The 13,940-nt window shown below is 40.0% G+C and overlaps 1 protein-coding gene across 1 annotated transcript in view; it reads left to right on the plus strand.

Moving 5' to 3' along the window:
- LOC141761089 (uncharacterized) overlaps positions 1–13,940 on the plus strand; it is a 28,339-nt gene that overhangs the window by 3,062 nt on the left and 11,337 nt on the right. The window contains exons 2-3 of the mRNA XM_074624316.1: positions 12,990–13,490; positions 13,620–13,784. Coding sequence (XP_074480417.1) covers positions 13,158–13,490; positions 13,620–13,784 — 498 coding nt within the window. The 5' untranslated portion in view covers positions 12,990–13,157. The remainder of the gene's footprint in view (positions 1–12,989; positions 13,491–13,619; positions 13,785–13,940) is intronic.

The raw sequence follows: 13,940 nt of genomic DNA on the forward strand, positions 1-13,940 counted from the left end.
TCTTAAATCATCCATCCAGTGTGTGTGTGGTTTCTCCAGGTGTGTGTGTGTGGTTTTGCCTCCCAGCCGCGGTGCTCCCTCAGCGGGTTGAGCGTTCCACCCGACCCCTCTGACCCGCGCCTGGAGCTCCGGTGAAGATAAAGCAAGATGACATTTTAGATACAGGACGCAGTTTTGGGGACGGTCTGTCACTGTCTTTCGCTTTCCGTCGCCATGGCAACCCCAGAGACGAGCGATGCTCAGCCAGACTGTAAAACAACAGCAGTAAACTTAATCTCTCTCTCTTCCTCTGTTGAAGAAAGGAGCCGTCAGTCCAGATTTCTTGGATATTTATTGGTCATTTCTGAGTAGATTCTTGGATGTCTTCTTGGATATTTATTGTTAATCTTTGGGTAGATTCTTCGATGGTTTCTTGTATATCTATTGGTAATCTTTGGGTAGATTCTTGGATGGTTTCTTGGATATTTTGTGGTAATTGTTGGGTAGATTCTTAGATATCTATTGGTAATCTTTGGGTAGATTCTTGGATGGTTTCTTGGATATTTATTGTTAATCTTTGGGTAGATTATTGGATGACTTCTTGGAGATTTATTGCTAATCTTTGGGTAGATTATTGGATGGTTTGTTGGATATTTTTTGGGTAATTGTTGGGTAGATTCTTAGATATCTATTGGTATTCTTTGGGCAGATTCTTGGATGGTTTCTTGGATATTTATTGGTCATTTCTGAATAGATTCTTGGATGTCTTCTTGGATATCTATTGGTAATCTTTGGGTAGATTCTTGGATGGTTTCTTGGATTCTACTTTGACACTTTTTTTTGGTGGGCACAATGGAGACCAAAAACTCAGCCAGAACTGATGTGTTTTTCATGCTAATGTTGTTTAAAAAGCAGCCACATCAATGTGGGGGGTCCTCGCTTCACCCCCGAATCACCATCACAACACACACACACACACACACACACACACACACCCTGTGTTTACTGTTGTTTGTCTGGTAAATAAGACGGGAGGCCTTCTCCTCCTCGGGGAGTTTTATTTGGGTTACCAGGGTGACTGAGACTCTGTGTTTGAGCTCGGTCTGTGATTCTGGATAGTTTCTAGATACACTTTGAAATAGTTTCTGGAAATAGTTAGTACATAGTTTCTTAGACAGTTATCGGGTAGATTCTTAGATGGTTTTTTAGAGTTATTGGATAGATTCTTAGTTTTTGGTGATTTCAAGGTAGATTCTTTTATGATTTCTTAGATATTTATTAGTTGTTATTGGGTCAATTCTTGGATAGTTTCTTAGATATCTATTGGTCTTTTCTTGGTATATTCTTGGATGGTTTCTTGGATATTTATTGGTTATTTTTGGGTAGATTCTTGGTTGGTCTGAGATATCTATTGGTAATCTTTGGGTAGATTCTTGGATGGTTTCTTAGATATCTATTGGTAATCTTTGGGTAGATTCTTGGATGGTTTCTTAGATATCTATTGGTAATCTTTGGGTAGATTCTTGGATGGTTTCTTAGATATCTATTGGTAAATTTTGGGTAGATTCTTGGATGGTTTCTGAGATATCTATTGGTAATCTTTGGGTAGATTCTTGGATGGTTTCTTAGATATCTATTGGTAAATTTTGGGTAGATTCTTGGATGGTTTCTGAGATATCTATTGGTAGTCTTTGGGTAGATTCTTGGATCGTTTCTTGGATATTTCTTGGTCATTTCAAGGTAGATTCTTGGATGGTTTCTGGAATATTTTGGTCATTTCTGAGTAGATTCTTGGATGGTTTCTTGGATATTTATTTGTTGTTTCTGGGTAGATTCTTGTCATTGTGAGCATGTCAATATGCGGATGTTAGCACTCAATAAGTACAGCCTCACAGAGCCCATTTCTGGGGTATAACCTGTTAGCATCTGGAAAATGACATTTTTTGAGCTGTTTCTGGATAATGAGACCAAAAAAAGATTAGACTTGTACTTAGCTTTGTGATCAATGAGCCATAACCAAACCAAAATATCAAGGCACACTGCTTTGCAAGAATTACAAAGCCTTTAATAAATGAGCTTAACGCCTACACCTTTCAACTCACCGCCTTCTTCAGGGCATGTAAAAACAAATGCCAGCTCACAGATATACCACGGCTGGTCGATCAGGGTAGCACTGGATACTTGATAAAGGGTGCAGTCAAGAATGCGGGTGTGTACATACAGTAATTAAGTCAATTCTAACAAGCCATCGATATCTTTAAAGTTAGCAAGTCCATCATATCCTTAAAGATATTGATGCATTCTTAGAATTTACCTAATCATGTACACACCCACACTCAACTCCACCTCGGTTAATTATCCAGTCTCTGATGGCCTTGTTGACGCCTGCCTAATGATGTATCTATGAGCTGTCACATATTTTTACATGTCCTGAAGAAGACCGGAAGTTGAAATGCGTAGGCCGCTAAGCCCGTTTATTGAAAGCATTTTAATTCCCGCAAAGCAGATAGCCTTAGTATCTCGGGGTTATGACTTATTGATCGCAAAGTTAAGTACAAGTCTAACCTCCCTCTTTTTTGGTATCATGATATTTTCATGGATGCAAGGAACTCCTGTTTTTTTTATATCTGCATTTGTGAGCCAATTCACTGGCATTAGTTCTCTCTGTAGTTGTTTCGGGATCATTTTGAAGTTGCATTCATGGTTTTTAGGTGGTTTCTTAGTTCTTTTTCCGGAGAGGTTCTGGGTCACTTGGACGCAAAGATTTTAAGTCGTTTCTGGATCATTTATAGAAGAGATTGTTCCGATACCATTTTTTCGTTCCCGATACAGATTCCGGTACCTGAACTTGAAGAATCGATCAATACCGAGTACCGGTCCAATACCATTGTGTTAAAATCACGTCGCCTTTTTACTGGTGGGATTGTCTGGTGTAAAATAGTGCGGAATTGCCGTCTCATAGTCCCATTGGACCGAAAAAAGCCCATTTGTCCGACTGTCTTTTACGCCAAAAACAAACACCCATTGTTCCACAAATACACACAATCCGTGCAACAAACGAAGCACATAGCTAATTATTATGCAGAATCATATTTTTTATGAGCAAAGGATTTCATCGGTCAAACATATATTTCTGCAAGCGAAACTTGCAATTGCATGCTGAAATTGGATTTTAGGTTGGGTCGGAGTCATTTCCAATCCTGGTTTCGATATCGGAACAACTCAAATTTCTCAGTTGTGTTCTTGAATATGTTTAAGCCGTTTGTTTCTTGTGTGGTTTCCTTGAAACTCAATGAATTGTTTAGGCGGAGAAGGTCTGGGATGCATCCTTGGACAGTTTCTTAGAATTTAGCGTGAAAGTTCTTGACCTTGGAAATAATCTCCTAGTTTGACACAATAATATTATCTTTTTCTTCTTCTGAATCAGTTATTTTTCTATTGTCCCTGAATAGTTTCAGGAGGGCGTCTGTAGGGTTTCTGCACTTCTCTGTAACAGTCATATAGTCATTCTGCTGGCCGGCTGCTGTAATCCTCAAACTGAGGCGTTAGGAGATCTGTCACTGCTGGAGAAAGTGTGGGAGCTAATCTGTTAGACTGCTGAGCAACAACCTGCCAGCCTGTAAAACCTGAAGAAATCTCAAGAGAGAGGAGAGAGAAATATTTAAAGCTGCTGCTGCTGTGACTCACAAGTTGCTGTCTGGAGCAGTTTCCACCCTGATCGTCTAGTTTATCCTTCAGAGCTCCAGAAACAGCGTCAACGCGATGCTGTCAGGGTGTTCAGCAGACGGTTCTGTGCTGAAAAGGTGTTAAAGATGTTAAAATGATAATAATATATTCTCTCTCTGACTGCTGTTTTATAACTGATGCTCTTCCATTTGCTGTTTTTAACACTTTCAGTCTGTCAGCTCTTTCCTGCCGAACGAGAGTGACTCGTTTGTTGTTTGTTTTAATAATTGGAAACATGAAAACTGGTTTATTATCATGGCTGAAGAGACACAGAGAAAAGCCAATTACACCTTATTTGCATCCCTTTTTACAAAGCACAATATAAAAACAGCACATTATCACATTAAAATAATGGGAATGAATTAAAAATGTGGAGCTCTCAAGGGAATTAAACATATTTTGGATATTATTGTGCGTAATAGTTTAAAGTTTAATCATTCGCCAAACTTCACGCTGACAAATCAGGAACAACAACTCACCATTTGTTTTTTTTAAACATGTAAATTCATCCTAAATCATATTGGACTTCCTTTTAATTAAAAAAACTTTTGGATACTTTGAGGTAATAATTAACCATCAGCCGTTTTAAAGTTGACCCAGCCCGTTCGCATACGAAAAGGCGTATAAATGCCACGATAATGTGGGAGGCGTTTAGCGTGCAATAAGTATGCCTTTCTTGATCTCCGCGTGTCTTTTGCACGCCATGTATCCTGTACTGACTGCAATGTAAAAGCATCCACGTATAAATTCTACGGTAAGAGTTAGTGACGTTTGTCACGTGTTTTTTATTGACGTTTTTAAGACCAGTTTTCGGTAGTTGTGTTACATTGTTTCTGTACACGTTTGACTTAGTTTACGTACTTATTTGAAGCCCAACCATCATGTTTTCCCTTACCCTAACTAAATGGCTTTCATCCCTGAACTGCGGATGTTTGCGAGGCGTACAAATGACAAACAAAAAGACAAAAATGCGTTCTCATGACACGCGTAATGTCCATTGAATGTCGTGGTATTTATACGCCGTCCTGTGAGACGGGGTTGGTTGACCACATCTCTACATTTTAGAGTTTTTAATTTAATAAACAGTGAGTTTGTTGGTTCCTTTTTCACGTATTTGTATTTGTGTTATATGTATTTCCCCAGACTTCCACTCAGTAAGTTATATATTGTGTATTTATATGAAACATAATTAAGTGTCACCTGCAGAAACTATTGGTATAAAGTGGCCAGACGTTCCAGATGTTGGAGGATCTGATGCAACTCTCCGTCCACAAACATTCGTGTCAGGCTGGAAACTATCTGAACTCAACCTCAGCGGATTAGACGTGAGGGTCTGAGAGTCTCGTCTGTCCTCTTTCCTTCAGCAAACCAGCACTTATTTTGTCCCGTCTCACCATCTTGGATCCAAAACGTTCATATTAAAATGCCATAGTCAGTTTTTTCTTTCTGCTGAGTCACTGGAGAAACTTCAGAAATGAAACGACAGCTGAAAAGAGCATCAACTGATGACTGACAGCTGCTGTCAACAGCGAGCCGCTGGTGGTGGTGGTGGTGGTGATGGTGGTTTAGATATAGGTCATCAACTCCCTTTGACTTCAGTGTTTTTGGTTCAACTTTTCATTTAGAGAATTGACAACGTGTACGTCCACTCCCTGGTGTATTTAGAGATGTATTGTCCTGGTAAACGTCCAGCAGCAGCTCTTTGTTCTCGTGTAATTGAGTTGAAGGTGGTTCACCTGTGTGAGACACACCTGTAGAAGGCTGAGTCATCGGGAAACTTCTGCAGGCAGTTTTATGAGCTGTAGTTACAGAATAAAGCTGAATACTGAATGTCGTTTTTTACATTCAAAGCTTCTGTTGAGGTTTTCGAATGAGGCATCCAATGTCATATTTTATGACGTCATCACGTGGTTATATAAATGTAATTTATGGTGCTGTAACTTCCGTACTTAAGTTATGCCCCTTCTGGAGTTATTTTAACCCAAACCATCTTTTCCTAAACCTAACTAAGTAGTTTTGCTGCCGAAACCTAACCAAGTTGTTTCCTGTGTAGACAGAGGTTTATTTTGAAAAGACTGTGCATGTAACAAGCGGATATCGACACGAGTTGCTGGACATTCATAGGAAAAATGAGGAATAACTTTTCATAAGATATTATACGATATTGTCTGAGGATAAGTTAATACAGGAGGCAAGCGGGAGAGCAAAAATGTTGTTTTTGAAAGGCTAAACGCCAACAAATATGGATCGAAGCAGAATATTTTGTTTAACAAATGATTAAATCTATCTTTTTTCAATAAATTGCGACTTTTGGACTTTACATTTACATTCAAAATAAGGCCTAATTCAGTATATCCAAAGGGATTATGCTGTTTACATGAACCATATAAAACTTGGAAAAATAGTGGAATATTAGTGTGAATGTAAACGTATTCAATGTTAAAGGTTAAAGCAGTTAGTTTCCAACCATTTTGGCAGTAATTTAGTCTATAATTTATTATTACACTGCTTTGTTAAATACTCGATTCTGATTGGTCAATCACGGCATTCTGCGGTCTGTTATTTCTTTATAACAGGCCGTTGCTATGTATAACAGACCGTTGCTATGTATAACAGACCGTTGCTATGGGCGCAGTTCTGATGTCGGACTCTGGAGGAACATTTTTGTGTAAAAATTTTTTATTTCTTCATCAAGTAGTAATGTACAGCTAGCGGGAAGTTATTTTGAAACAAACCCCCTTCAGGGCGATGCGGCACCCCTCCGCTTCGTGTCGTGGTTTATTTCACAATAATGACCGGCTCGCTGTTCATTATCTATCCATACATATCAGCTCCACCAAAGAGACATTTAAACCTCTAAACTTCTCACATGGTTTCATTTAAAGTCACGAAAAAGGTCAAATTATCGATTAACGATTAGAGAAAAGTCCAAAAACTGAAAACAGATTTGTGTATCAGAACTTCTTCTTCTTCTTCTTCTTCTGTCCCATTAATCATCTCACGACCCATCAGATGTACCAGTGGCCCTTTGGAGGGGCCCGACCCCTAGGTTGGGAACCACTGAACTAAACTGTATATAAAGTAGTTAAAACTAGCTCCTCCTGCTGCTATTACATTGATGCTTCAATATTAACTATCTAATAATGTCAGATATGATAATATATCAGTCATAGGAGACGTTTTACTGCAGAAAAAGTACTTTTACTTTGATACTTTAAGTACATTTTGGTTTTACCAGTTATTAAACCTCCTGTGATCCCTCCAGATGATCTTTGATTCATTATCTCCTATAATAATAATAACTCATGGCATGAGTCATCTTTAGTGTTGTGTGTGTGTTTGAACGTTTGAATGTGAGGTCATGTTGTTTGTTCAGTGAAAGGTTGTGTGTGTGTGTGTGTGTGTGTGTGTGTGTGTGTGTGTGTGTGTGTGTGTGTGTGTGTGTGTGTGTGTGTGTGTGTGTGTGTGTGTGTGTGTGTGTGTGTGTGTGTGTGTGTGTGTGTGTGTGTGTGTGTGTGTGTGTGTGTGTGTGTGTGTGTGTGTGTGTGTGTGTGTGTGTGTGATAGAGGGGAGGTCAGATGAATTTGTAGTGTCAATATTTGTCAGTGTATTATTTCTCAAACAGGTTCGCAGTGACTTTTGTGTGTCTCTGTGTGTGTGTGTGTGTGTGTGTGTGTGTGTGTGTATTTTACTGTACACACACACACACTTTCACTGGCGGCCATGTTGGCCGTTGCTATAGCAACCAGTGACTCCCACAAAACGCCGAGGTCCATTCACTCAGACGTTGACCGTGAATTGCAATTTTCTCATCTGTCTGATCTTGTAAAATGTCAAAGTGTTAGTTAAAACTAGAGTTTTATTAAAATGATTTATATTTATATATAAGTAGTATATTTTATTTGATTCTATTCTAATGTAAATATTTGCATATACTGTACGTTCCGTGTGTGTGTGTGTGTAAGGGCTACAACCTACATTCAACTGTACAGTCATTGTGCAACCCTGTGTTGTAAAATGACAAAAAAATTGACCAATCAGCCAAAGTCCATCGTTAAAAGGTGGTTAATTGAAAACCTTAATTAAATGCTAATTTGATCATTTGTTTTTTTGCACATAAAACCTGAGTGTTAACAATGAAATTTAATGTAGAAACATAATGCGCAAGGCAAAAGCATTGTATTGTAATATTTAACGCTAGATTGTAGGTTATTAGTCTCATGTTATGCAATGAAAGTTTCATTTGTTAACATCTTGTGTGGTTGATAATAATAATAATAATAATAATTATAATAATGAAGGTTATTTATGAGCAGTTATCAAAATGAGTGGTCATTACAAAGTGCTTTACAAGGCGGACATGAAAATAAGAGAGGATTCAATCCAACGCCAGACACACGCACATTTCCACATATATTTACAAACAAATATAAATAAATCCCAACGTGGTCTGAAAACTACAAGTGGCCTACAGATCGGATCTGACAGGATTTCACTTTTTCTGTGACTTCCTGTAAATTCCGTGAAGGCTGCTGGAAACGGCTGGAAAACTGTCCGACTGGACCGCAGCTTTTAGTCTCCGCCCCCTGCTGCCGCATGATCTCGTCTACTTTCCAGACGAGGCGCAGTTCATCTCAAACGAGCCTGGTGACTGCTAAAACTTAAGATGGCGAAGGCTAAAAACAAAGATAGCGAAGGCTAAAAACCTAGATGGTTGGATGGAAATGCACAATAATTTGCATTTTTCTTTACTGTTCTTCTGAAATTTTTTTTAAAAAAATTGGAAAATTTTAATGGAAACATGACCATTATAACATTCAACAACTTGATTATGAACATTCTCACTGCAGGACTTCTAGTGGAGCATTTTCACAGTTTGGTAATAGTACTTGTACTTGCTCCACCACGGCTCCTGTTGGACTCCATGGTGAATTAAAACCAATTAGTGCCGGCGTGGTGTTAATGTGAAAGTGACTAACAATCCAGTTCAACCAGCTCTGAGCGTATTGTTCATATAACACGCTGTTCCTTTATAATGGAGACACGCCGGCTCCTCAGACTAAACTGGGAGAGTTGACGGTTTGTCACAGGAATCATTCGAGGACAAAAGAGAGGGAGGAGTTTCTTTCATGCACCGTCACTGTCAGTTCCTCTCTGGGTGTTTTATTTCATCATTTCATCATTTCATCATTACATCATTTCATCAGCAGAGTCTTGTTCCTGCTCCGAGCCTCTCTGGCCTCCGTATCCAGGTCAGCGGAGGAATGTGGAGCACAGACAGGAGATGGATGTATGGACCCATCAGAACTGGGTCGGCTCAGAAAACACATAAACTAACAGTACTAGTATTAGTACTAGTAGTACTAGTACTAGTTCTAGTAGTACTAGTAGTAGTAGTTGGTAGGATTGTGGAGCACATACAGGAGATGGATGTATGAACTCATCAGAACTGGGTCGGCTCAGGAAAGACATAAACTAACAGTACTAGTAGTACTAGTAGTAGTAGTAGTAGTAGTAGTAGTAGTAGTAGTAGTAGTACTAGTAGTAGTAGTAGTAGTACTAGTAGTAGTAGTAGTAGTAGTACTAGTAGTAGTAGTAGTTGGTAGGATTGTAGAGCACATACAGGAGATGGATGTATGAACTCATCAGAACTGGGTCGGCTGAGAGAAGCTATAAACTAACGAGAGTCAGTTGGTTCCAGCAGTTCAGCTCACTGTCACAGCTCATTTCCCAGCATGCATCAGAAGCTGAGAGGCGTCACCTCAAGGTGTCGGCTGGAAGTCGTGAAAACATCTGGAGCTGATGTGAAAAGAACACTCTCATATAAAATCAAACTGAAGATCTTCCTGCTTTAACTGTTTAATACACACCAAGAAGTAGAAGAAGTAGTAGTAGTAACAATAATTGTTGCAGTAGTAGTAATAGTTTAATAGTAAAAGTCGTAGCAATGATAGCAGCCGCAGGAGTACTAGTAATGCCAGTGGTAGTAGTAGTAGTAGTAGTAGTAATACTAGTAGTAGTAGTACTAGTAGTAGTAGTAGTAGTATTACTAGTACTACAGTAGTAGTGCTAACAAAGTTGTCAATCATCAGTTTCACACTGTGACTCCTCATCAACCCGACGACCTCGTTAACCAATTAGAGCCCTCCGTGTGAACCGGGTCAGGCTATTTTTACATTCCGAGTCGCGTGATTGGACGATTGTCAATGATGTCACTTGAGTTTAAATGGCCACCAAAAACTGTTGAAAGAGAGAGAGGGAAACCTTTTGTTTCTGAGCCTTTGAAGATGGAGGAAACGACATGGAGGAAGAGGAACGAGAGGAAACCGATCAGGAGGAAGTGATTTAATATTAATAAATAAACACACTGACCTCGATCTCGTTGTCTGCCAAGTAAACAAGCTGCTATTGTTTCTAACCCGGTCCGTTACCACGACGATCAGTGGCACTCTGACTGGTTGCCACGGTAGCAAATGGCATCTAAGGCACACACGCACACACGCACGCACGCACACACATGCACACACACACACACACACACACACACACACGCACGCACGCACGCACACACACACACTTCTCTCCACAAGGCAACAAACGATGCACCAGACTCCATTGCAAATTCTGTTAATTTAGTGTTTTCTCATCTTTTTAGCAAATGCATCAAGCTTATAAAAATAAGCACAGATATTATTTTGAAGTATTAACATGTGCTCGTAAATTCAGCTCAACATAATCACCAAAATAATACTTAATTTAAATGGAAAGACAGACTGTAAACTAGAACTATAGAGCAGGAAGTAGGTGATTAAAAAGTAAAAGAGAGACGACGAAAAAACTGAACCAAAGTAATATTTTGCAGCTGTAACTCAAAAAATAAAAATACTTTGAATGTTTTTAGTTTATTAATAATTTTCAGAATTTAATTAATAATTTTTCTTTATTTGCAAAGTTAAAGGAGGATTTCTTCTATTTTTGTACCAAATGCTTATTTAAAAAAATAAATAATAATAATTTAATAATTGAATGTTTAATTAACTAATTGTTTGGTCAAAAAAATTGTGAAAAATGTTCTCAGAGTCCAAGGTGACGTCTTCAAATATCTTGTTTTGTGCGACCAACCGTCCAAACATCTAAAGATATCCAATTTAATTTAAAAAAAGACTAAAAAAAAATAAAATATTCACATTTGAGAAGCAGTTTTTGCTTGAAAAATTACGCAAATGATTAATCGATTATCAAAATTGTTACAAATTAAATTTAACTAAACGTTTAAGCTGCTAATCTTTGCAGCTCTATTCTGCAACACCCAAAGAAATACATAATACACGTGATTATGTTTAACAGCAACTGCCAGTAATACTAAAGCAAGTGATTTGTCTTTACAGTAAATAGCTAAATATTTGTGGATTATTGATTAAAGAACAGAACAAGAACCAGGTCAATAAGTCATTATGGAATCACAATTAAAACAAACCACATTTAAACTGGAATTGAAATAAAATACTTTGTAAAAATAGAAACTAACAAAAAAATAAAGGTTATGAAACTCAAAATTTTACTTATTTAACATCTGAATTTCTGGATCAGATGTGTGCCGAATTCTTCAGCAGACACAGGAAATTTATAATAAGTGTTTAAGTCATGTCCAACTAATCACTTACTTGTGCCCACGAGCAAGGCAGCACAAAATTACTACATTTTTAAATGGAGTTTGGTTTTGAGGATGCAACGTTCTTTCCCCAAATAAATAAATGGATCAGCGGCAATCAGGTCAAGACCAGAATGTATTACAGCAGCAACCCACCCGTTAAGTTATGTAACACTCGTACACACTAACAGTCATCTTTAATTCATCAGCAGGAAGTGTACATCTTCGTCGACATGTATCCAGAACTTCACACCGGGGACTCGACCCTGAGTTACTATTTTTAGATATTCTTTAGACGAGCCTTTTAGAAGAGCGATTTCAGGTTTTAAAACAGATAAACTCTGAACATTAAATTTTGCTGCAGCTTTTTTCTTAATTTGTATAAAACCTCACATCCAGTCACAGAAAACAGACACTAGAAACACCTTTGAACAGCAGGTGGTTTCACATTCAGGGGAGATTGAAGTGTGTGTGAGGAGGACGACGATGATGATGAAGAAACTGCTGTTTGATCGTTCACAGAAAACAAACACGACAGGTTTCAGTCGGAGAACACACACACACACACACACACACACACACACACACATACACGACACAAAGGTAAATGTTTAATGTTTGACATTTACATACAGTGAGTTCAACGTGGTCGCGTGACAACTGTACTTTTCCGAGTCATTAATCTCTCTGCAGGAGACTCAGTGTACATTTAGCTCCTCCTAAAGTCACTATCTGCATGTTATAGACCAACGATCAGCAACCTGCGTCTCTTTAGCTCCTCCTAAAGTCCCTATCTGCATGTTATAGACCAACGATCAGCAACCTGCGTCTCTTTAGCTCCTCCTAAAGTCCCTATCTGCATGTTATAGAAGGTCAAAAGCTCCAAAAATTCACTTTTATTGGATGTTATTTGGGTTTTTTTGTGTCTGCAGCAGCTGAAATTACACCACCAGGCACTATGGTGGAAAGTAGGGATGTCACAAGAACCGATACTTCGGTACCAAGTCGATGCCAAAATTCTAAAAAAGTGACGGTACTCTTTTTCTACAGTACTGAAGGTACCGTAGGTGTAATATTACGAGAATAAAGTAATAACTTTACGAGAAAAAAGTCGTAATATTACGAGAATAAAGTCGTTGGTAGTGATGTGACGGTGAGGAAATATTCCCACCGGTTGATAAACTTGTGATAACACCGGTGTCACCGATTACACCGGACATTTTACATGAAAAGATGACAGTCAACATGTGCAGAGCGCTGACTCTGATCTTTACCGTCGGGTGGCGGTGTGTCTGGCTGCTCCGGTAGCACTTTTGCTGCTGGGCTCCGCCGCTGCTCCGTGCACACCGGCTGTGACAGCTCCATCCACCTCACGGCGATTACCTCATGAACGTCATGGTTCCCTTATAGCGTTGGGATTAAAAGTGAAGTATTGCCAAATAGGTGCGTTTGCTTTTCGCTTTGACAATAAATCCTCTGCCTCCTGATCCTACTACTCTGAGCTGACTGACCAGATGCATTCAGGGTCAGTATGTAGCGTCCGTCGCTACATACTGTTTCCCAAATATTTCCCAAAATGTCAAACTATTCCTTTAAGTACAAAGTTTTCTCATTTTTCTTAATTTCTCTCCAGGTCTCTCATCTTCTGACCTTTGACCCCTTCAACGACCTTTCCGATGATCCTAAAGCGATGACCCACCTCCATCATCGTCACCACACCCGTCACCATGGTCACCACCGGTGACGGACCTGTCCGCCACAAAAGCCTCCCGTCTCCGCTCCCGTCCGATCGGCGGCGGGGATGCACGTGATGGGCAGCGTCTCGCCGGCCGATGAGAGGGACGGTTTCTGCCTCCAGGTGGAGGACGTGGCCGTCGCCGTGTCGGCGTCTCCTCCTCGTCCTCCGTCGGGATTTTCTGATGTCGAGGGCGAGCAGAAGAGACCGCCTCCCGCTCCTCCTCCTCCTCCGCCCCCACCTCCTCCTCCTCCACCTCCTCCTCCTCCTCCTCCTCCTCCTCCTCCTCCTCCACCTCCTCTGCTGCCCCTGCTTCCAACGCTAGGAGACCCTGTAGAAGGCCTGAGGAAGAAGAGGAGGGTGAGGAGTTTCTTTTGGAAAAAGATACCAGAAGATCAGGTAGAGTTGGATATCACTAAGACTTATTTTTAATTTCTTGAGTATGCTGATAAATTGGGCACACATCTGATCGAGAGTCGTGCGCACAAAAATCATTTGCGCTTCTAAAATCGTGTGTGTGTGTTGCAGGTGAAGGGGCGGGCCAACCTGTGGACTCAGGGCCGAGTGGAGCAGCAGTACCAGATCGACGTCCAGACCATCGAGGACCTGTTCAGTCAGAACGACCGTCAATCAAACGCCACGCCCACCAGGGGAGAGAAGACCAGGGGCTCGTTCAGAGACGCCAAAGAGGAGGTGTGTGTTTGTGTTTTAAAGGTGTGTGTGTGTGGACTCTTTCCACCTGAGCTCTGACCTCAAACTGACACCTGTTGACCTTTACCTTCCTCTCTCTCTCTTTCTCTCTCTCTCTCTCTCTCTCTCTCTCTCTCTCTCTCTCTCTCTCTCTCTCTC

The sequence above is a fragment of the Sebastes fasciatus genome, chromosome 22 (assembly GCF_043250625.1).
Source record: "Sebastes fasciatus isolate fSebFas1 chromosome 22, fSebFas1.pri, whole genome shotgun sequence".
NCBI classification, from domain to species: Eukaryota; Metazoa; Chordata; class Actinopteri; order Perciformes; family Sebastidae; genus Sebastes; species Sebastes fasciatus.